The following is a 24,791-nucleotide window of genomic DNA, read 5'->3' as shown; positions in this document are numbered from 1 at the left end:
GATGACGTATAACATTTACAGGATTCTGTTAATATTTTGGTCAGGCAGGCAAATTCTCTTTTCGAGAGCTTATCCACACAATGACAAGACAAATCTAAAAAGCAATCAACATTAAATCAAATTATCTCACATTTAAAGTCATTACTAATCACAGACTAACCTTGTTCCGTGACTGGTCATGTTTGATGGTTATGTTTCAAGATCATGCTCACAAACCAAGCTGTGAATGACTGGATTATCAGGCAAAAGAATCTACACTAGCATAAAACATGACCTGTGCTCAACTCAACTCTGAGTCTACATATCTACGAATGTGTACTGTGAGAGAGAGAGACAGACACTTACCCGCTCTAATGTAATCTCTTCAAATTCATATTCAATTTCGGTCCCATTTACCTATTGGAGGGGGGGAAAAAATGAAATCCCATTAGATGTGTTTGCAGATGCAATTCAAAAAGGGCATTAATCATTTAACCGTCACATTAAATATCTAACTGTGATGCCACAATGACATCCTAAACCAGCAGCAGCCAAATGATGTGGAAAGAGGTTCATAACAGTTCAAAACATTTTAGGACTGAAGCCATTGTGCTAAAGGATTAGTCAAATAACCTCTTAAAAACATCAGCATTCAACTCATTCTCCTTGAATGAAACAGGGACAGGCTTTCATACATCTTCAGCAGACATTGAGCCTCATATCTATTCAGCTCACCGCATTAGCTGTAATTGTCTAAATCTGAGTCCGGTCACTAAAATCCATAATCATTTACCTGCTTGTACAATGGGACCAGGCCTCTAGGGCAGACATGCTGGCTCAGGTAGCCATTTGGAGATGAATTCATACTCAACGTGCTGCTAGAAATGGCACTGAAAGACAACTAATCCAATTTCAAGTTCAATTTCAAATGAGGGTCATCTTCGTGCTTGATTGGAGACATTCATCTTAATTATTCTTTAATAAGTGAAGCAAATGTAATGGCCATAAGGTGCTCTAATACATGCTAAAGAGCTTTTCAAGCAGCATGGCTGCTCTCACGTTCATAATTTGAGCGTACAAATATCTTCAAAATTTGACTTCTTCAGATAATAGAACTACAAGGACCTTGCTACTATGTACAAGCGAATATATAAAAGACAAAATTACTATAATTATTATCATATTATAGTTACATATTATATATAGCAGCTCAAAAGTTGGTAAGATTTTTTAAATGTTTTTGAAAGAAGTATATTATTCTCACAAGGCTGCATTTATCTGACCAAAAATATAGTAAACCAGTAATATTGTTATATAATATACAGTAATATTACTGCAATTTAAAATAACTGTAGCAGAAATGCATTGTATTTATTTATTTATTGGTGCACTCTATTGTAATACAATTTGTGTATGTTTTTACAACATTTTACAGCTATTAAAAGATTTAATTTCTGTGATAACCAGCATCATTTGACAGGTGCTGGCCACATAGCGTGTTTTGAACAAGGACATTTTATGTTGAAGTGCCTCGATAATAAGGCAGCCTTGGCATTTACAGTGAAGTGTGCATGTTTCACATTTTGACTTTTTTTTTTATACTGCAGGAAGTATTTCAGACAGCTGGAGAAAGAGAAACAGTCATTCATGGTTAATTGAAACCCAGTGAACAAGCTCATTTATGCCTCAGCCACCTCAGCTGTTCAACAGAGAGAAAGAGAGAGAGACATAGCTGAATACGGTCTCACTGCTCTCCTCAGAGCGACGTGACCTTTCATTTACAGCATCAGTTGGACGCCCCTAGACTACACCTGCTCTTAAACATGAGGACCAAACAGATGTCAAGAGCACAGAGCTGAACGCAGTCTCTCACTCCACAACATTTCTCAAATGAATTCATTTGTTGAATTCTAGCTGACGTTCTTCAGTCATGCAGGAAGATTTGGTAACATATTTAGTCAGTTGGTCCAGAGTCAACACCAGGATGTATTACTTAAGGGGGCATTTGGAACCTTGGATTGGGCACAAATTGGACACATTACTGTAACTAAATGCTAAAATTAGTGGTTCTCTTCTATCATCAAAAGACAGAAGGCACATAGACATGTATATGCATAACACTAAACTATGGAAGCCTGTTTCCACTAAATAAAATAAAGGTAATTGCGAGTTTATATCTCCCAATTCTGACTTTTTTCTTGCAATTGTGAGTTTAAATCTCCCAATTCTGACTTTTTTCTCAGAATTGCATGATATAAACTCACAACTGCAAGTTATAGTCAGAATAATGGAATATAAACTCAAAATTGCGAGAAATAAAGTCAAAATTGTGAGATAAAAACTGGCAGTTTAAATCTCACAATTGAGTTTTTTTCTAACAATCGCAAGTTTATATCGTGCAATTCTGAGAAAAAAAGTCAGAACAGAGTTTATATCTCACAAATTCTGATAAAAAAGTTCAGAATCGCAAGCTGTACATAAACTCGCAACTGCCAGAAAAAAGTCAGAATTATTAAATAAAGTAGCAATTATCCTTTTTTAAATTTTTTTTATTCAGTGGCGGAAATGGGCATCCACAAGTACAAAACATTATTATTATTATTATTTAAAATAAATACATTAAAATAGATAAAAATTAAAATAATAAACCACAGATACATATGCACAAATAAATAAATAATAAATAAATCAACTAGATCAACTGACTATTATGAATCACAGATGCAGAGAAAATATCCAAAATTAAACAATACTGTACATGATTAACGATTTAATTTGACTACTCACTTATACAGTGGTGTGAACATTGCTATAGAGTGATACATGTCTCAAGTTTAAATTCCCAATGAGTTTACTTGAAGAAACCATGTAATATAGAAACTCGCAGATTATATGAGCACAGGGATCCCCAGAGAACATTACCAGCCAAGACAAACGCCTACATCATGCTCTGCAACTGCTCAAATAATTTCACAATTAATATAATGAAATTGTTTGGTCAAACACAACATCTGATGTGGCCATTTTGCTTATTGTCTGAGCCAAAATTGGATTTATTTCTCAGTGCACATAAGTGCTTCTGTCTGACACCAACTAATCAGAGCGACGGCAGCCGAGCCCCTTCTCCGCAGTTTCATCAACGCGTATGTGCGAGAGCTCTTCAGAACACCCTGAATATGCCAACGAAGACAATCAGGGAGATAACTGATGGAAGTGATAATTGATGGATGAGCATGAGAAACCAATAAGACGGAGTAAATGAGATCATTAACAACAGCAGCGCTCATCAGAACAGAACAACACCCCTTATCAACCGACTTAAGACACTGATAATCAAACGCACTTCATTTGGTCATTAAGTTTGGAGGACTTTTCTTTAGGTCAGGAAAACATGGACTTTCCATCTTTCCCCTGAAGTAATGACCCAATTACTGGGCCTTGAGTGGCATTAGCATTCTGAGCCGCATGGTGTTGCAAATGTGAGACGCTGGGGACCGGGGGAGAGTGCAGCTGCAGAGGGGACGGTGGGAGGGGAGTTCACCATGCAGCATCCGGGGTGTAAAAGCTCACATTAAACTGGTGAGTCACTGCAAATGTGGCACCAAACAAACTCGCAAATGTACGATGCGCCTGAGTGCGTTCATCCGCACAGCTTGTGCAAAAGACGCAGAGCGGGTCATGTTTCCATGGCGACTGTTTGACTACAATGCAGGAACCGGGCACTTTCGAGCAAGAAGCTTTCCCTTTAGAGTTCTGCCTGATGGGATGGCATATTTTTACGCCCATCGCAGTGATTAAACACGAAATATCCCTCGGGCCGTGACATAATAAGACTCGGTTTCCTCAATACACACCCACGTGGACTAATTAGCACTATGAACTAACCACTGTTATTCCTGACAGCTAATGGAAATAAAGGTGCTGTTAAAAGTAGGCAGAAAGGGTCATTTTGCTGAAGCTAGGCAGATGTTATTTAACAGCTACACTGACTCAATAATGCTTTATTAATCCTGTCGCCCCCCTTGATTATCTTTAGCGCACGTTCTAGATGAGCTCTGTTCCCACTACAGTAACAGTGAGCACAGTGGAGGTTTCATAATTAACAGTACTTAACCAGATTTCTCACCAGGTCTAAAACTAGGCAGCAGTGGGTTGAGATTTAAACTGTAGTGTCTATTGAATATTCATTGTTTGTGCATATTTAAATTGCAATATATTAACTTTGCTCCAAAATTAGTGAGCTGTCTTTTTGTCTATTGTTTACAGACAGCCACATTTTAAAGCAGCATCATGGAACTACACAAAATATATTTTGTAGACTGAGTTTAACGTTAACATTTTGCTAAGCTAACAATGCAATAATCTAAAACGCACACAAAATTTGTCATATTAAATCAAAGACAACTTAAAACTTGGATTGTCTAATCTATTAATATGCCCAATATATACTACCGTTAAAAGTTTTTTTTTTTTTTTTACACGTTTTTGAAGAAAACATAAGTGCTCATCAAGGCTGATTTATTTAATCAAAACTACAGTAATATTGTAAAATATTTTTTTTAAAAGAAGTAATGCATTAAAAAGATAATGCATCTTTATAACAATATCCTTCGTTTTATTTTCACAACCTAAGTTGTTTGGAAAGACTATTTATTTCGACAGCTTTGCAACCTTGCCTACTGAATGTTTCTTTTGCATCAAATTAAATATGGCATTTTCTCTGACTAAGGTCTACTGCACTCCTTTATGTACCTTATAACGTCTGACAGCTTTACACACCCTTGCATTTCTTCAACATCTTTCAGAAGCAGCAACAGATGGAGACATTTCTCATTTTTTTCATGACTCCAAAGAAAAATCTGTCTTTTAAGCTTGGTTTTCAACTAGCCTTGACAATTCCTTGATAAACAGCACAAAGCCCACGTAGCATTTAACCTGAGGCAAATCTGCACTAAAGCAACCAAGGTTCCTTTTAAAAAAAGTGAACAGATGATACTGTGCTGGGTGAGCGAATGCGTGTGTGTAGGATAAATGTACTGCATGAATACATGCATAATGAGCTTGATTTGGTCCTTTCCCACTGGCTTTACTGCAGCACCTCTCTCTTTTGTCTCTGGGGTCATGTCAAGTCTTTTTATCTCCACAAAGACGACTCAATAACTTTTTTACAAGGTGATGATTTTGTATGAGTGTGTACAAAGTGAATTGTATGATGGTCCACCCTTAAATAAAATCACTGGGGTGTAAACAGATTGTATGAAAACAAAACTCCCAAAACTCAGATAGACTGCAGATTAAGTGCGTAAATCTAAAACGCAGCATATGGTAAATCCCAGTGATGCCATATCTAACATTTTAGGTTTACAACACCCTTAATATTGTTGTAATTACTTTTCTCAAGTTCTCAGCAAAGAAAAAAATGAATCTATTCTACTTTAGAGATTTGCATTTTGAGAGCACAGCACACACACACACACACACACACACACACACACACACACACACACACACACACAGGGTGTGTTTATAGGCTAAACTCAGAGTGAACACCTTTACTGCAGTAATCCATCAGTGTTTTCTTTTCCCAGAACTCCCTCTTCTCTTGCTCGTTCTCTTGTATTAGGCTATTAGGAGAAGTTCTATCAGAGACAGATTGCTGCTTAAAGCAGTTCATAATCATCGTAATCTCACACATACTTCAACATGTCCACACTGGGCTTTAAAATGAGAACAGCAGGAAAAGCAGGGGGAAAAGCAATTAAACCGACTTAACAGCATTAGGCTTGTTGCTGGATTCAGGATGTCATGGTCGATCTGGCGTTGTTGATGGAAGTACGGCGCTTTGACTACAACACTGCGCATTCACAGTCATCTGGATACGCTTTGATGTTAATATTTCATTACTGAGATGCAAGCAGAGAAATAAGAATCAAATGAAATTATCCTCAGTGAACGTGAAGGGTGTGCAACAGCCAATATAAAACAGAACAACAGAGGGATATTTCCCTTGATGTTACAAGAAGAGACCTTTTTAATCTTCAATTAAACTCAACGCCATTAAGGAGAAACAATTGATTGGTTAAAATGATCTTATTTTTGATTTATCTTATTGGCTGAACAAGCAAGCTTAAGCAGAACAAACAAAGAATGTTCTGGGTTGTTCATAAATGGCTGGCCATTATTGTTCATGAATAGGTTGTTCATAAATGTCTGGCCATTTCTGTACATGGTCAAATTACATCATTGCAGAAACAGGAAATAACGGACAATTATTTTGGAGTTTGCAGGAGACAGACAAAACCTGCCTCAGCTGACTGAAGGTCAAGCTGTGTTGTTAGTGTGTCTGTGAACTCTATACATTTCGTGCTGAGTGTTTATCACTTTGTGTTGGTGTCTGATTCAACACTGCTCTCCCCCGTGTTCTTTCATTCACTCCAATCACCTGTTCTGTCATATGCGCAATTCATGATTTTTCTACCTATCTACCTATCGCTCTGATCTAAAACCTAGCAAACTGGTAGCGACTTTCTAAGGCAGCATACTAACTGAAATGGAATATCATAATTAACTGATTTGACTTGTTTTAAACCATTCATCAAATATCTCTCATACAGCCCACCAAAAAACAGTTGACTCCACACATTAATATTTCAAACCCATAACAGAAAAGCCTGTGCTAATCTAACCCACCGATAATCACTGGCCTCCTTATCTGGTTAATTTATGAAAAGCCATCAATCATTGAATATGTTGATCGTATTTGCGCAGAGTGGAGAGTGATAAATGGCACTACATTTATGAAGAGCAAAAAAAAAAGGATGTCAAACTCTTTCGCCACTCACTCTGCATGGGCATCGATCTGATCAAGTGGATGATCTGCAATGTCACGGCTGTGCATAATGTCATGAACATGCAATAAATTAATGAAAAATCAAAACTCACGTATGGTACAGTTTCCAAAGTGTCCGTGTTGACAATAATTGGAGCAGGACTTGCCTGTGAAAAGACAGAAAGAGAGGGCGAGAGAGATGGACGGAGAGGAAAACAGAAAGAGAAAGAGATAAAGATCAGAGTGGATTGGAGATGCGTGAACTGGCCTAGATTTTATTAAGGGATACAGCAGAGCATGATGGGCACCGCTGAGCTCACAGATGCCATGATGAAGAACACGACTTCAAAACGACAGTTGACAGCAAAACAGATCTACACTACAAACACACACACACACAGATCGGTTAGATGAAGGATGAAAAACATGACATCATTTAGGAGTATGGTCATTGCTGGAAAAAAAGTTTGTATGACATGAAGGTTGAAACTGTTTATATCTCTCCCTGTTTGTCTCTTTTGCTATATAGCTTCTGATAACAACACAAAGTCAATTCATTTCTCCCACACAGCAGCGAGGCCAGAAATCTCGGTGGGTGGACGTCTATTCTGTACCTTCTCTGTAATTTCATTGAGTGTTGTGAAATGTAACCCCATCATTAGCCTTTATTAGAAAATATTAGCTCATTTTACACAGAATTATGTAGAGCTGCACAATTCACTGTGCAATAATGGCACACTTAAGCTAAATTTTAACGTTATAGGTAATAATGATATCTGTGGTGCTGGAGGCAAGAATAAATCTTGTGAACTACTACAGAACACAAAACCTGACAAAAAATTTTTTCAAGCTACAAGTAATATGATGATATACAGACAATTATTATTTTTTTATAATTAAAAACAAATTAATATTTGAATGGGTAAATAAGCAGTCAGTTTGGGTGGACCAGTGACACTGTTGGCCTTATATGACCTCAAATATGAGCCAAATTCAGATATAAACGCACTAAAAAAGCTTAATCACATTTGCTACTAGATTAGGAAAACTTTCATTTAGATAAATGTCCTCATAGAGTGAAGTGGCTGTGAGTGATAATTCAAAGTATTACTCAGAATATAGTGAAATAATGTCAACCATTACTCATATATTACAGTTCAAACATTTGAGGTCAGTAAGTTTTTTTTAACATTTCTATTCAGATACAAAAGTGACAAAGATAGTTGGAATGATACATTAAGGATTTCTATTTCAATACATGCTTTTCTTTTGAACTTTCTATTCATCAAAGAATCCTAAAAAAAGATATTAAGCAGAACAAGTTTCATCATTGATGATAATAAAAAAAATGTTTCTTGAGCACCAAATCAGCATATTAGAATGATTTCTGAAGGATCATTTGACACTGAAGACTGGAGAAATGGCTGCTGAAAATTCAGCTGTCACCATAGGAATAAATTATATTTTAATATATAATAAAATAGAAAACAATTCTGAAATTTTGTTGTAATAACATTTCAAATTTTAAATGTTTTTACAATACTTTTCATCAAATAAATGCAGCCATGGTGAGCATTAAAAAAAAATCTGGAAAACAAAAATCTAAAAACATGTCGTAGCAAACCTTCATGTGAACCCCACTGTGACTAAAGATTCTAACACACACTTTTCCAATCATTTTGTCACCAGCAGCAGCCGAGCATTTTTAATAGAGCATTTTGAAGCTAACAACAGCTAATACTAATATACAATACAGATTGTGTCAAAGCAGCTTTACTGTGCTGAACAGGAAAATAGTTTGATAATGCATAAGGACAATAGTAAACACTCAATTTTTCAGTTAGTCAGTTCATTATTGATTCAGTGATGTCATCTTCCATCTCAGCTCAGTTTAAATAGTGTCTGTGCTATGAAGTCGACAATATTGCCAGATAATAATCTAATGACACCAAACAGTTCGTCATATGCTTTGCCTGCACAACTCAATGTCTTTTGAATTTTTTCTAGTTTCAGAAAGCACTTGAGCCTGCATCATTTGCATTAATCCCGCAGTTCTTCAAAGCAACACATGCTCAACCAATGGCAGGGCTGTTTTTCTGACCAACGGCAGACCTGTGTTAAGAACCCTAATTGAAAACAAGTCATTATTTTTGTAATTCTGTTTGGTGCCACTAGGGTTGTAACGGTATGAGATTTTCACTGTATGATAATCATCTCAGAAAATATCACGGTTTCACGGTTATCACGGTATATATTAAACAATAATTCTTATCAGTAACAATGACTCTTAAGAGAACAAGAACAATTTATTTGAGTGAACAAATCCTTTATTACAACAAACTTGAAGTCTCCCTTCTGAAAAAAAAAAAAAATTTATTAGAAAAACAATAAAAAATAAAGCTGTACACCTTATCACACTTGAACATTTTAATTAATGTTTTAAAATGTTATCAAATGAAAATTTACAACTCCTTTAAAACATGGACAAACATGATATTCCTTAAAAACAATGTTTAATAAATAATTTTATTATAAAGAATATTATTATTGTTATTATTATAACTTTGAAGTATATAAATGCTAATATATTTATTATAATTTCAAATTAAATCGAATGTTTATTTTGATGGGTTGTAGCGGACCAGAGTATATTTGACAATGGTTTTTCTCAAGTAAAACTAGGAAATGTTTATTTACGTTTTCTCTCAGAGCAGCTCTGCTGATGTTCGTGTTTATGTAGATGCTGAAAACACCATTAGTGTCATGCATACTTCAGTATGCGGTAGATAAAACGCCGCCACTCAGAGCCATGCAGAAACAAGCAGATTATATATATAGCTGTCTCTTTGCGCATAAATATTCACAGACACATTATATCTACTTTTGATTTATCCATCCATCAGACTGCGCGTTTTACGTGACATCCTCGTTATACTGTAAATTCCATGTTCACGACTGCACAGGGATTCCCTCTGCATCACGGAAATCATACGGCCTTAACTTATAACTTGTTATTAATGCGACACCTTCATCTGCACGGAGGGATGGTGTCCACGAATATGAGCGAAGATGTTGGATGTATTGCCTGCTTTTGCAGCCACTTTGCATCCACATTTTTTGCAGAAGGACAACCCCGCGTTTTTTTTTTTTTAAAGGGGTCATATGATGTTGCTAAAAATTGGCCGAATTCCTCAAGCGTGTGACGGAAATGTTACGCCCCTTACCATACTGTGATGATGCCCTGTCAGGCCGGAGCGATGATTCAAAAACATGAAAACCCATTATAAACGAGGCATTCGTTGCATCCAGTGGGGACATAATTATGGATTATAATGACTTATACTGTCTTTTTACGCGTTGCCTTTTAGGTAGGCGTGGCTGACTCTTAACTTTTATAAAGAATATCTCTTTGGATTTGAGACTTTAGTCTTTGCAACTTTACAGATCTTCTTTATGCACCAAGAGCTTGTAACACTCCAAAGAGAAAGGAAAAATTGAAATCGCATCATATGACCCCTTTAATATCCGAAGTATTCCCATACTGCAGATTTTAACTATTTTTTCGGCGGGGATGGAGATTAGATATTATCTCTGTCGCTGTCATTTTCTCCGCTGCACGTGCGTGTAAGCAGCCAAGTGAATGCAGTGAAGCAGCCGAGCGGAAATAAGGTGCATATGCGCTGGTGAGATTTTTTTCATTCATTTTTTTTAAACCGTAGATATGAAAATGTTTACGGTATGATAACCGTGCACGTTCAAACCGTGTTTAAAATATTGTTACAACCCTAGGTGCCACTAGAGGCACACAACATTTAACAAGTAATGAAAGGTGGGCTAGCACACAACACAAACTCATTCAGCTGGAGGCTGTGAGGCTTATCACAGATGCATTAACATTCAGAGATGGCCTACTACACAAATCCCCAGGGAGATGCAGCCGGCAACTGAAGATCGATCGACAGCAGAGATTGAGGCTGTCCCTACTTACTGCGCACTGCCGCTAATTACATTAATACATCTCCCGCCTTGAGAGCTACAGCCTCAATCACCGAGGGATCGGAGAACCAGAGAGATGTGTTGGAAAGTACATGGCAAAAAGGAAAAACCACATTAAAATCTTTGCCACTGAGGTTTGAAATATAAAGTCAGCTTGAGTTCATACTAAACATTTTGTGTTTGTTTTACCCTGTAAAGCCTGACATATGAAATAATAGTCAATATATATATATTTTTTTAAATGGAACAGTTTATTGAACCTTCAGACTAAATTGAGTATCATATTTCAAGCATCAGGCTTTTATAGCTTATATGTATGATATAGGAGAATATGGAGTATTTTTTGTATGTATTTTTTATATGGTATGATATAGGAGAATATTTTTTCTTTCCACCTCGAGGAGGAAAGAAAAAACACCTCAATTTTATTCAGAGACCCAAACGGAGCAAAAATATGCCAATTTGTGCAGTTGCTGATATTTGAATGACCAAAATGTAAGAAGAAATTCTGATAGCTTGTAATGTAAATCAACGAGATCTTCGAAACAGTACAATAGACATAAAATGTATATAAATATTAGTTGTCACTCTATATTGCCCAATAATATGTCTTACAGTAGTAAGATGATATTTCAATGCTTAGGTTTATGATCAAAGCTCTGTAGTTTATTATTGTGTGGAGCAAAACATATAATGCCATGTATAGACGATCAAGTAAACCTTCAGTGCAGTAAGTGTTCATCTGGAAATATAACTATACATTTATTCTTACAGCTTATAAATATCAGTAAAGATTTGACATAAAAAAGACATATATACCACAACCTGAAGGTGGACATTTTTAGAATGATACTAAAAGCCTGTTTACTTGCTAAAAAGTATAATCATCAATCAGATGACATAATGTAGGAAATTGTGTACCATTGCCAAGTTCTGGCAAGTAAGTCCTTAACGCAAACTATGATGTTCAAAGTGTTAAACTACTTGGCACAAGGTGATTGGTTCATGTTGCATATGCAGCCAATGAGCTTACTTTACATTTAAATTGGGAAGGTCCCGTTCACATGCGGTTGGTTGCAGGGTTCCACAGGGCTCAGTTCTCGGACCTATCTTATTAATTCTTTACATGCTCCCCCTCGGCAAAGTCATCAGTCGCTTTGGAATTTCTTTCCATTGCTACGCTGATGATACACAATTATACATGAAAACTGATACTCACTCATCAACATCATCGCCGTCATCATCAACAACTCTACCCACACTCACTGCCTGTCTGGAGGAGATTAGGGCGTGGATGAATCAGAACTTTCTCCAGCTGAACAGCTCAAAGACAGAAGCCATCTTCATTGGTTTCCCTCATCAGACCAAATCATCCACCATAACTTGTATTACATTTTCTGGCCAGGACATTCCCCTATCACCATTAGTCACCAATCTCTGCGTCAGATTTGACCCTCATTTAAACTTTGAGGCCCACATTATACATCTCTGCAAAACATATTTTCATCACCTCAGGAATATAGCCAGACTGTATCACCTTACATGATGCTGAGAAACTCGTTCACGCCTTTGTCTCCTCCAGACTGGACTATTGCAACGCTCTTCTCATCGGGATTCCTAGCAACAGCATCCAGAAACTCCAGCACATACAGAATAGTGCAGCTAGGATCCTGATGAGAGTGCGTAAATACGAACATATCACACCAATTCTTCAATCTTTACATTGGCTTCCCATTTCCACCCGAATCGGGTATAAAGTCTCCCTCCTCACACATCAGTGCATCCATGGCAATGCCCCAACTTACCTTAAAGAACTCCTTACTCCACAGATCTCAGCACGTTCTCTCTGCTCCATAAACACTCATCGGCTCCAGCCCCCTAGGACTAAGACCCGCACCACTGGGGACGGAGCCTTCTGCGCCGCCACCCCTCGCCTCGCCTGTGGAATGCCCTCCCTGAACATCCGAGGGCTCCACAAACGACTTACGGTTTTAAAAAGGGCCTAAAAACGTACCTTTTTAAAAAGTTTTTCAATATTTAAATTTATTTTAGTGTTTAAATTTTTGTGTTAATTTTAGTTGGTAGCTGATTTTCTCATCGGGATTCCTAGCAACAGCATCCAGAAACTCCAGCACATACAGAATAGTGCAGCTAGGATCCTGATGAGAGTGCGTAAATACGAACATATCACACCAATTCTTCAATCTTTACATTGGCTTCCCATTTCCACCCGAATCGGGTATAAAGTCTCCCTCCTCACACATCAGTGCATCCATGGCAATGCCCCAACTTACCTTAAAGAACTCCTTACTCCACAGATCTCAGCACGTTCTCTCTGCTCCATAAACACTCATCGGCTCCAGCCCCCTAGGACTAAGACCCGCACCACTGGGGACGGAGCCTTCTGCGCCGCCACCCCTCGCCTCGCCTGTGGAATGCCCTCCCTGAACATCCGAGGGCTCCACAAACGACTTACGGTTTTAAAAAGGGCCTAAAAACGTACCTTTTTAAAAAGTTTTTCAATGTTTAAATTTATTTTAGTTTACATTTTTGTGTTAATTTTAGTTGGTAGCTGATTTTAACTTAATTTCTTAATTGCTTTATTTTATTTTGAGTCTTTTGTAGCACTTTGAGATTTTCTTTAAAATGTAAAGTTTTATAAAAAGCTTTTATAAAAGCTTTATAAATAAAATGTATTATTATTATTATTAAATGGCTGGTTAGCATTCACTAGAGCAGCATGCAGCGCACTTTCAGAGTTCTTCTGAAACCCTCCAACTCCCCAGATCCACCTGTATAGATCTGCTACGGGTTATTTTATATACTATTTGTGCAGCAGCAGTATGTCTTAAATACTCATAGCACCTTATCGGTGTATGAATTGGCGGTAATAATCAACAACAGCAGCAATAACCAACAGCAGCAGTGTTGCAGATCTATTCTCAGAACCAAAATACATTAACATTCAGAACCAAATACATTAACATTGTCATACCATGCTAAAATCTTCTAAAAGTTGAGAACTGTTTTTTTTTTCCAGCAAAGTTTTGATCATGTTAATAATTTAAAGGCATTTGCATATCAAATATGATACAGTAGGCTTTATAGGGTTAAATACACACTGCGGGCATCTCCCACACAAGGTGCTTTTGTAATGAATGACATGGTGGGATCAACAACAAAAATGTGCCATCTAGCTGAAGCTATTATCTACTGATGAGGTCCATCACGGCATGGCAGCCAAACATTAAAGAGATTAAAAGAGATCATTGCAGCGTAATCTCAAAATATGACAGTTTAATGGTTGAAAATAAAAAGCAAACAGAACGTAAATGAGCAAAAGCTAAGTTTAATGTCTCCCTGGATGACAAAGAGCAATACTGGCCATTTCAGAAAGTGAGTCATAAAGAGGCCGTCCTCTGAGACACATACACTCAGAAAGATGAGTTCAATTTTCAACTACGATGACATTGCTAAACTACTAGTCATAAGCGTGAAGAAAACTCTTGCATATTGCAGATTTCAGTTTCTATTAAATTATCAAGAATATTATGTTAATATACTGAGCTATATAATGCTAAATCCATATTTTAATTTGAATCTGTCATTGTTAAAACATTACATGCTCCCGCTAGGTGGTATAATAAATAAATACGACCGCATTCATCAATATGCAAATAATATGCAGATTTATTTTAGATTAACATCAGACACCCACAAGTTCATCAGCACTCTGTCAGACAGTGTGATATTAACTCTATGAATGTGGGTGTCTATGAACTTTTCCGCAGAGATAAACATAAAAACAGTACATCTAAAACTCAATTCGGGTACCTTAACTGATTATCACTGAAGATCAAAGATGACATCAAGAAATTATGAGTCATTTTGTCTTTATTAGGATTTGGAGTATTTGGTGACCTCACACTGAAACTGAATATGGTTCAGAGTAATTTAAGATTATCTGATAGTATTAGGTAGTACTTATTTTGTTCTTTCAGGAAGTAATCGACACAAAACAGCACTGTGGTGGTATCATTGTACAGTGATCTATATACAGATTGTAATATCATGGCGATATCTTGTGTGAAATAAGATAGTAAGGGCTGAAACATACAAACTTGGATATTTCTACCTAAAATGGGTTTATTCATTGCTTAGTTTGACTTTAAAGAAAACTGAAATGGCAATGCTGCAGCAAGGGAAGTGGTTTGCTGGACTAACAATTCGCTTCATCTCAATTCTAGAGCTAATGAGAACTAGATTGTAAGAAACTGACAAGAGGAAAGACAATAAGAGGGGACCAAAGCATTAATATACAGAAAACATAAAAGCTAAATGTACACAGACAGCATCTATTCTCAATGTAAATGCACATTGCAAAATAGCAAGAACTCAGTTAAAACCCTAGCTGGACAAAATTTAACAAATTTGAATAAATCTGGGTAGAAAAAGTGCTTCAACAGGCACACAGACTCTTTGTTGATGTGTTCATTAATTCTCTCTCTAGACACAATCGGCTGAAGTGGCTGTTGCCTGTTTTTCCAGCGTTATCTGTGAGGAAGTGCTTGCAAATGCACTGATGCAGAGCACGACCAGCCTCTTTCAGCCAGCCAGTGCTCATGTGGCCCAGCTGAGCACAGAGGTGATGGCATTACATAATCAACTGCACACACAGCTCTCAATCAACATAAAATAAATATAAAAATAAATGTATGTGTGCACATTAAAAATGTTACAGCATGGTATAGAATGGAACAGCATATGTAGTACACCATGGTGTTTTTAAGGCTAAAGATGCAAAAAAGAAATAGGATGCTGTGTCTGAATCCACATTTAATATGAAAAGTGTGTGTGTGTGTGTGTGTGGTGTAGGGCAGACCAGCTCTGCAGTGTTTGGTAAAGAGAGCACGAACACAAACATCTTAAGGGCTTATTGTGGAGCCAAACTGGGGCAGACTTTCTGCTTCAAGCATCTTCATGCCTCTGTAGAGTTGGTACAGAGAAGTGTGTTTTCAACACATCAGCATTTTTTAGGGCAGGTAAGGTGCAGGCTAATACAAGATCAAGAAAGTGCTTGGGTTTAAACTCGGAGTTTATGACACGTTATGTAACTTAAAACATCACGTCAGACTTCTCTAATACTTTTCTAGCTAGTGGGGGTCTTTTGAGACTTGTTTAACATTGTGTCGTGCACATGTTTATGAGATTGAAACAGGCTTATCGCCTCAAAAATGCAATGCAATTCAGGCAAAACATGATTAATACATTGTGGCGTATCTAGGAACCCCATCGACGCTAAGGTTAATTGTGTGTTATAAGGCTAAAGATGCAAAAAAGAAATAGGATGCTGTGTCTGAATCCACATTTAATATGAAAAGTGTGTGTGTGTGGTGTAGGCCAGACCAGCTCTGCAGTGTTTGGTAAAGAGAGCACGAACACAAACATCTTAAGGGCTTATTGTGGAGCCAAACTGGGGCAGACTTTCTGCTTCAAGCATCTTCATGCCTCTGTAGAGTTGGTACAGAGAAGTGTGTTTTCAACACATCAGCATTTTTTAGGGCAGGTAAGGTGCAGGCTAATACAAGATCAAGAAAGTGCTTGGGTTTAAACTCGGAGTTTATGACACGTTATGTAACTTAAAACATCACGTCAGACTTCTCTAATACTTTTCTAGCTAGTGGGGGTCTTTTGAGACTTGTTTAACATTGTGTCGTGCACATGTTTATGAGATTGAAACAGGCTTATCGCCTCAAAAATGCAATGCAATTCAGGCAAAACATGATTAATACATTGTGGCGTATCTAGGAACCCCATCGACGCTAAGGTTAATTGTGTGTTAATAAGCACAATGGAATAACTACGGTTGTCCTTATCAATGATAGCAATTCACCTTATCTGTGAGAACTGAATCAAATTGCAAGAGGGATGAATATGAACTTCAATTAAACTACTCCTCAAATATTCCTAATTCAATTTGCACTATATCAAATTACCAGATGAAAATACCCTTTAGTGAAACAAAAGGGCTAGTCAGGAGCATTTAAAAATAGAACTGAATGAAGATAAATATCTAATGTATACTGGTCATTTTGCCTTTGGAAAATAGTGTGACAACAAATAGTATTATATACTGCAGTAGAGAAAGTGACTGCAAATTACATAGTTAACGCTGTGCTTATCCAGTGTTAAAGATGATGATAAATAATGATTGGTCTGCAGATGTGTTATGTGCTGCTTAAAGAGGTCCTGCAATGGCGTTCAGTGCCTCTGCTCTTGTCCCACTTTACGGCTCTCAATAATTCAGGCCACAGAAACTATACATAGAGCTACCACACCACCGTCAATAATGCACAAGAAGAAAAAGTCAACAACAACAGAGTTGAACACCATAGAGACAGCAACTCAGAGAAGTAACCAAGAGCAGCAGACTACAGAGGGCTGGTAAAGATATTACCAAGATGCATATATAAACACACCAATAAATATGTTAAAAGTTTTCAATTTAAAATGTAATTCTTTTTTTTTAATGAAACTTTTAATATTTTTATTCAGCCTGGATGCATTAAATTAATAAAAAGTGACAGTAAAGACAGTAAAAGCAGTACAACGATTTTCAACATTGATAATAATAAGAAATGTTTAAAAATCAGCATATTAGAATGATTTCTGAAGGATCGTGTGACACTGAAGACTGAAGTAATGGCTGCTGAAAATTCAGCTTTGCCATCATAAGAATAAGTCTTTTGAATAGTATTATTTTAGTTTTACTGATTTTTACTGTATTTTTGAGCATTTATTTCCAGAAAAAAAAAAAGGAAAAAAAGCTAATCTAATTTCTTGAGATTAAATCACAAATATTTTTAGGAAAAAATGGCATTAATGTACAGATCTTTTTAAAAATATATTAATATACAAATTAGTGTGCGCTGGTATACATACACAAACATACAAATAAATAAACAAGCTTTAACTGTTGAGAGATATACATTAGTTTGCCATTGGTCCTACAGTGAGACAATTGGCTAATAGATGCTATTGATGACCTTTTGATGACCTTCTCTGAACTGAAAGATGATCAGAGAGCTCTAACCTTCTCCAGTCAATAGTTTGAACTGAATTGTGATTGAAAACCACTCTCTGCTTGCACATAGCATCCCCTTAGCCATATATATCACACCGGACCACCAGAGATGAGAAGTGTGGAGGTGTTTTCATGTAGAGACAGGTGATGGATGTGAAGCCACATGGTCATTTCTCCCAAGCCTTCCTCTGTCTGCCACCACATTATCAATCACTTGACCAATTTCCTTATTTCAGTGTTAAATTCCATCTATACTGGTACTGACACACTCTTCAGCTGAGAAATGGGTCAAAACAAATGAAATGATAATCTACCAATCAGCAGGTAGAACAATCCTGCAATGCTATTTATGTACTGTACTGTATATTAAGACAAACACACAAAATAAGTGTTACATGCACTGAATGACTTTAGCTGTAACGCAGGAAGTACCAAATGAGAGCTCCACTTCTGCTTAACTAGATAATCCCGGAGTTTAAACACAGATCAGTACTGCAAGAGGAGAGTGCACGCACGCACGCACGCACGCACACACACACGCACACATGCACGCACACACGCACGCACACACACACACAAACAGAGGGTCTTCAGAGTGCAGCGTCCAGCTGTGTTAGTGCACTCATGGGGTGTGATGCATTGGCCTGATTTAGGGCGTTTAGCTGGATCTCTCTCGCTCATGAACAAACAGATTACGTTATCATCACTGCTGTAGTATTTGTGATCTGAGAGCCATGTTGTGTAGAACTGTTCATGCGATACAAAGTGATATCAGCACACACAGCGACAAGAACAACAAGCATGTCAGAACAGGGGCTCCATTGGTAATATGTGCTTATAGAAGAGCAAAACGCACTTAGAAGAACACACTTCCTTACAACTACAGCAACATATACAACAACCATTCCACTTTTAAAAAACTCTGATACCAAATATTCCACAACCACCTTCATTAAAAAGCAGAATATTTTCGATCCAGCTAGCATTTTACAGTTTCCGAGACTTTTTCAGTTGTTTGTGATTACTGGATAAAGATTAAACATACACCATTCAAAAGTTTGGGGTCTTTAAGATATTTTTATGTTTTTGACAGAAGGCTGCATCTATTTGATAAAAGTACATAACTTTTATTGTGAAATATTATTAGTTTAAAATAACTTTTTATTTTACTATATTACACAATGTAATTTAATCCTGTCCATACTGACCCCAAACATTAAATTCTATGAATTTAAGTCCATGAGTTTCTAAGACTTGTTTTTCAGTCCCGAAAATCACAACTTTACAAAAACTTTTCAAACCCTTAACAACTTAATCAACCCAACTTTTCTCACTACTTCTAGCCCTCATATCTGACCTCCCACAATACACCTGTCCCCTCACCTTCCTGGTACCTAGCCCAGATGGCAGCGGTTACCTGGTACGGCTCATGCCAGCTGTGCGGATGGCAGCCACACTCTGTCCACAGATCGCAGCTCCCCCCTTTGGCTCGGAGTGTGCCGCGGCTGGGACTCCTCCAGGAGCTCTCGGAGTGTGAAGCCGTGAGTTTGGCCCTCTGCCGGGGCAGGATGGACATGGACGGCGAGGGCTGGTAGTTGTATCCGTGCTGAGGTTCGTGCTGCCAGCTGCAAGAGCAGGGCGCCTCGCTCCCTCCACGATCTCCCACACGGCCGTGCATCTCCACACAGCAGCTCTGCTGCTTGCTCAGGTAAGTCGTCATCCCCAATGCGTGTTCCTCTCCTCCTCTCGCCCTGTGTTTCACCTCCCTGTCTCGGAGTTTGCGCTTGGGTGCGGGCGGCAGCAGCAGAGGACGCAGTTGTGGTGAGCGACACTACTCTGGGCGGTATCTGAGCAGTGTGCTCTCGACAGCGAGAGAGCCAGTGAGAGGGCTCTGTGTGTGTGTGCGCGTCAGAGAGTGAGAGGGTGCATGAGAGAGAAAGCTGGCTACTTGTAGACGCTAGACATGTTTTAGTTAGGGAACAACAGGAAGACAGCGAGAGATGGAGCACAAGAGGGAATAAGACAAGAAAGAGTGGTAGACGAGTGTGTTTGTGTGTGTATGTGAGAAAGCTCTGTCAATTGATGATTTAACTGGCGGTGTGTCTTGACGGCATCTCTGCTCAAGGCAGAAGCAATCAAACCCTGAACAGCTGGGAACTGAGCTGCCTTCACCCCAAACCCCCCAATCAGACAGACGGATGTCTAACTGACAGCTGCACTTTTTCAACATGATAAAATCATTCAAATGATCTCTTGCAGCAAGCTCAAAGTTCACGAAAAGCTCATAGCTATGCAGAGATATAAGCCACATAGCCTGAAGGCAGACAGAAATGCATAAACAGTACAAATTGAACTAATAAGTGTTCTAAAACCTGCTTAGTATTTGAAAAATCACTAGCAGAGTGGTATATTCTTAATAAAGCAGCAGCAATGGCAATATTATAAAAGAAACCAATGTTCAATAAAAAGTTACATTAAGCATAATAATAACCAAACAACAATACAATTCATTAGCCAGACTCTTTGCTTTTTAAGGTTACCAAGCAATGCAGCAAACTGGCACATTAATGGCCCTGTCACATTAATGGACCTGCAGTCTTATGGCCTTTGCTTTTGTACGTCAGAGAAGTCGAAAGGCCCAAAGAGTGTCCCATTTGTCATTTTAGTCTCAGAAGGACGCTCACGAGCACCACCTTTGTGCCTGCAATGCAGACTTTTTCAGAGCCTTGAATGATGTGGACTACACAGCAGAACATTACTCAGCAACTATTAACCACGACTTTTGCCTCAATAAACTCCTAATTGGCTGCTTATTAATAGTTAGTAAGGTTTAGTTATGGGGTAGGATTAAGGGAGCTAAAATATGTGCTTTATAATTACTAATAAACAGCCAATATGCTATTAACATGCATTCTAATAAGCAACTAGTTAATAGTGAGAATTGGTTAAAGTGTCTCCAAAGTGTGGAATAGTTAAACTGAACGAGTAAAACTTGATTAAGAATTTAACTGATGTGTGTTATTTTTACTAAAGAAACCAAAATAAATTAGTAAAAATTCTTATTATAAACTACTTTAAATGCAGTTGTGCTTCTGAAGTTGCTGTTGAACAATAGCTTCTATTTTAATATTATTATTATTATATATGCAATAATAATAATTATTATTAAATTATAATTTTTTTCAGCAACAGCTTTAGAGGTAAAACTCCATTTGAAATAATGTATAAATAATAATAGAATTTTTAAATAAGCATATTATTCATATTAATATTATTATTTTAAAAAGGCTATTTTTAGTAACAACTTCAGAGGCAAAACTGCATTTGAAATGATTAAAAACATTAATTAATAAAAATGTATAATTATTATAATTATTAATTATAATAATTGAGAATTAAATGAAATTATTTAAATTAATGAATGAAATGTATAAACAATAATTAGTTAGTATCATCTTTAGAGGCAAAACTGCATTTAAAAAATGAAATTTATTGTATTGAAATTTATTGAAATTTAAAAATAAATCAATTAATAATAACAATATAATCATTATTATAACTATTAATTATAATAATTAATAAACACAAACATGCACCCTGTGTAGCAGGAATTTCAAAAGATAATTAATGCAGCAGATTGTCCGTTATTTGCATTTTAAGAATGTACTAAACAAAAGTAAATTAAATTTTGTAATCCATAATTCAACAGCAGACACAAAACAAGGAATAGCAGAGCTATAGCCTGTAGCTTGTGGGTCACTGAGCCTCATTAATTCAATAAGATTTCTATTTATAAACAACCTAGTCACATTTAATCAAAACAAGGGGCTTTATGCTCAGCAACTGATGCTTAACTGCTTAAATTAAACCATCCAGCTACATCAGAATCAATCCCAGAGTGCTGTACTGACTTTCTGCTCAACCAGTGTACATTAACCCCACCTACTGGCTACTAGCGCACAGTACAGCTCAGGGGGGGGGAAAGCCCATTTATCTTCACAGAAGCATTACCAGTGCTTAATATTTGTTTAGGATTCAGTCTTTTAGCTGTGTGGTTATTCATTCTGCTTTAGTAATTCTCCCTCACATAGTGTCTCCCATCTGGGGGTGAGCTTAGATGAAAATGAATAAAACACACTGGAGGTTGATGATGAAGGCTTTAGTGATTTGTTCAGAATGTGTGGTTGCGTAGGCATTCTAAGTGTCTAAATGCCAGTTAATCATACAGTATTTTGTATAATTAACAATCCCTATGAAGCGTTCAATTCATCTGAACCTACAATTAAGCAGGTTTCTCTCCTCCCACATTCCAATTAAATTCTTGTGACATTTTATATCCCACCTGAAGGGCACACAAACAACATCGAGCTCTACTAATGGGTTTGAACAGAACGTGAATGTATGGTAAAAGAATGATAGTAAAGGAATACTTTTTGACTTTCTGTGTATGGAAAAGAATGGTCAGGATATTCTTCAAAAATAATCATAAAAGCAGTCAACATGACTCATGTGCTAGATTTTACATCCCCTAAAGCCAAGTGATCAAAATGTAAGTAATTATTCACGGAAAACCTCTAATGAAGTCAAATATGATGTAATGTACTGTACTGCATCAACAATTACATCATTTGATCAGTACCAAAACTATACTTTAACACAAAACTGTAGGTTGAAAATGCAAAATAACCTATTTTATAAGTAGATGATAACTGGATACCATTCACATACCAATGTAGCATGCAATTGTTAAAAAAAAAAAAAAAAAAGATAAAAATACAAGGTACACTTAGCCAGCCTCGTACTCTATAAATAGTAAACTAGTATAGTGTTCCATAGCTAAAAATGCCAATTGGAGGACAGAATTATAATTAGGATAGAATTAAAACACATGAATAATGTAGACTTGAAATATGTGAGAGAAGTCAGTTAGCTAAATCAGCCAGTGAGAAAATGTCAGCCATTTCTAATTCCCAAAAGTGTTGTGCGTTTTCCATCACACTTTTAACATGATGACAAACACTACTTATCACTGTCAATGCCTGAAATGATGACAGCCTCAGGATGTGTGTGTGTGAGTTGTATGCCATGTGTCACTGCCAAATGCCACCAAGCTGTGATACCACGTCACTGAGATAAACCCTTGTATAATACTGTTGAAACTGTCATAAGATGCTGTCAAATTAATTTTCCCACCTTTCAACAGACAGACCATCAAGTGACAGGTGGTCAGCCCTGACATTCACACACGTCGCAATGCCCACTCGAGCAGCTACACTCACAAGGGCAGGGGGAACATGGCACCTATGTGGATGTAATATTAACACAAAAATTGCTGGATATGTCATACACACTGAAAACAACCAGCACATGACAAGCCACCTTAGTTGAGACATTTTCCCACACACTGCTGCACTGTTCATTCACATAAATGTAGATGAAAAGATCAAAACGGTGTCTATTATATGTTAAACAAAATATATTTACATGCATATTGCATATATCTTAAGAACTAAATACTATTTACATACATTTTATATGTTGAATTTTTTTTTGATTTTATAATCTTGATTTAATGAATAACTGAAATAACAACAACAACAATAATTAGTGCTGGGCAACGATTAATCGTATCCAAAATAAAAGTTTTTGTTTATATATGTCTGTGTACTGTGTATATTTATTATGTATATACTTTATAAAGACACACACATACAGTATATATTATAAAAATATTTCCATGTATTTCCATGGTATATATTTATATTCATATAATTTATATTATACATAAATATATTTAATATATAAACATAAAATTTTTCTTAAATGATTATTCTTAAAAAAAAACAAAAAACGTGTGTATTTATATTATACTAGTGCTGTCAAACTATTAATCACGATTAATCGCATTCAAAATAAAAGTTTTTGTTTACATAATGTGTGTATACTGTGTATATTTATTATGTATATATGAATACAAACATGTATATATTTAAGAAAAATATTTTATGTTTATATATATTTTGGATGCGATTAATCGCGATTAATCGTTTGACAGCACTATACATAATAAATATACACAGTACACACACATATATTATGTACACAAAAACGTTTATTTTGGATGCGATTAATCGAGATTAATCGTTGCCCAGCACTATAATAATTTAATTTACAAATCAAAAAATCATTTTATATTTTAAAACTATTATAATGATAAAATATTATTTTATTTTATTTATTATTTATTTTATTTTATTTTTAGTTATGATATCACAAATATTTTGTCATTTTATATTTATTTGTATATTTGTGACATGGAGTTTTAGAAATATATGTATTTTCTGCATCCTAGATTAAAGAAGTCATTAGATGGTGTATGAATCACAACAGATGTTTTATTTAGTAGATGTTTGAATGTCTTGGATATGAATGCTGCGTGTCACTTACATCTGTGAGGTTTAGACTATCGTTCTAGCAATTAATTCAAACCACGTCATGCTGCAGTTCGTACTGTAATAAAGTTATCGGCTAAATGCCAAGTTATATCCATTTTACCATTTACTCTCCAAATGCAACTTGCATTTGGCAAAGGTTCATTTTGGACACTGTATGTATGAAAGCAGGAAGCTGGTGCTGTTAAAGCAGCACAATGAATGACAAAATACTTGGCTTGATAATTCATACTGCAGGCACTGGGAGTGTCTGGGATCAGGGTTCTAATTAAAAGCCCCCTCTCTCATGCGACTCTAAATAGAAGAGAAGTACTCAGGCTACCACGTGCCTTAATTCTCACAAGAACTGAGAGACTCTCTTCACTCCTTCCCCCTCTCTTACTGTGTTTCCCACTGCTCTCAGAAATCAACTCTTCATTTCTTCCTGCTGTCCCAAAACCGTAAACACACA

The 24,791-nt window shown here is 36.7% G+C and overlaps 1 protein-coding gene across 16 annotated transcripts in view; it reads right to left on the bottom strand.

Moving 5' to 3' along the window:
- The window catches only part of LOC107693969 (disks large homolog 2-like), a 210,592-nt gene that overhangs the window by 59,471 nt on the left and 126,330 nt on the right, over positions 1–24,791 (bottom strand). For 13 of the 16 annotated variants that reach the window (XM_016493582.1, XM_016493567.1, XM_016493574.1 and 10 more), the window contains 2 exons: positions 6,922–6,975; positions 346–396 (listed from right to left, as the gene is read on the bottom strand). In XM_016493582.1, the coding sequence (XP_016349068.1) occupies positions 346–396; positions 6,922–6,975 (105 nt within the window). Of the gene's footprint in view, positions 1–345; positions 397–6,921; positions 6,976–19,305; positions 19,761–24,791 lie in introns of those variants that run through there. The other 3 variants (XM_016493581.1, XM_016493579.1, XM_016493570.1) reach the window with 3 other exon arrangements.

Source organism: Sinocyclocheilus anshuiensis, unplaced genomic scaffold (genome assembly GCF_001515605.1).
Source record: "Sinocyclocheilus anshuiensis isolate Anshui unplaced genomic scaffold, SAMN03320099.WGS_v1.1 scaffold694, whole genome shotgun sequence".
Classification (NCBI taxonomy): Eukaryota; Metazoa; Chordata; class Actinopteri; order Cypriniformes; family Cyprinidae; genus Sinocyclocheilus; species Sinocyclocheilus anshuiensis.
This window is presented reverse-complemented; position numbering and strand designations above follow the sequence as displayed.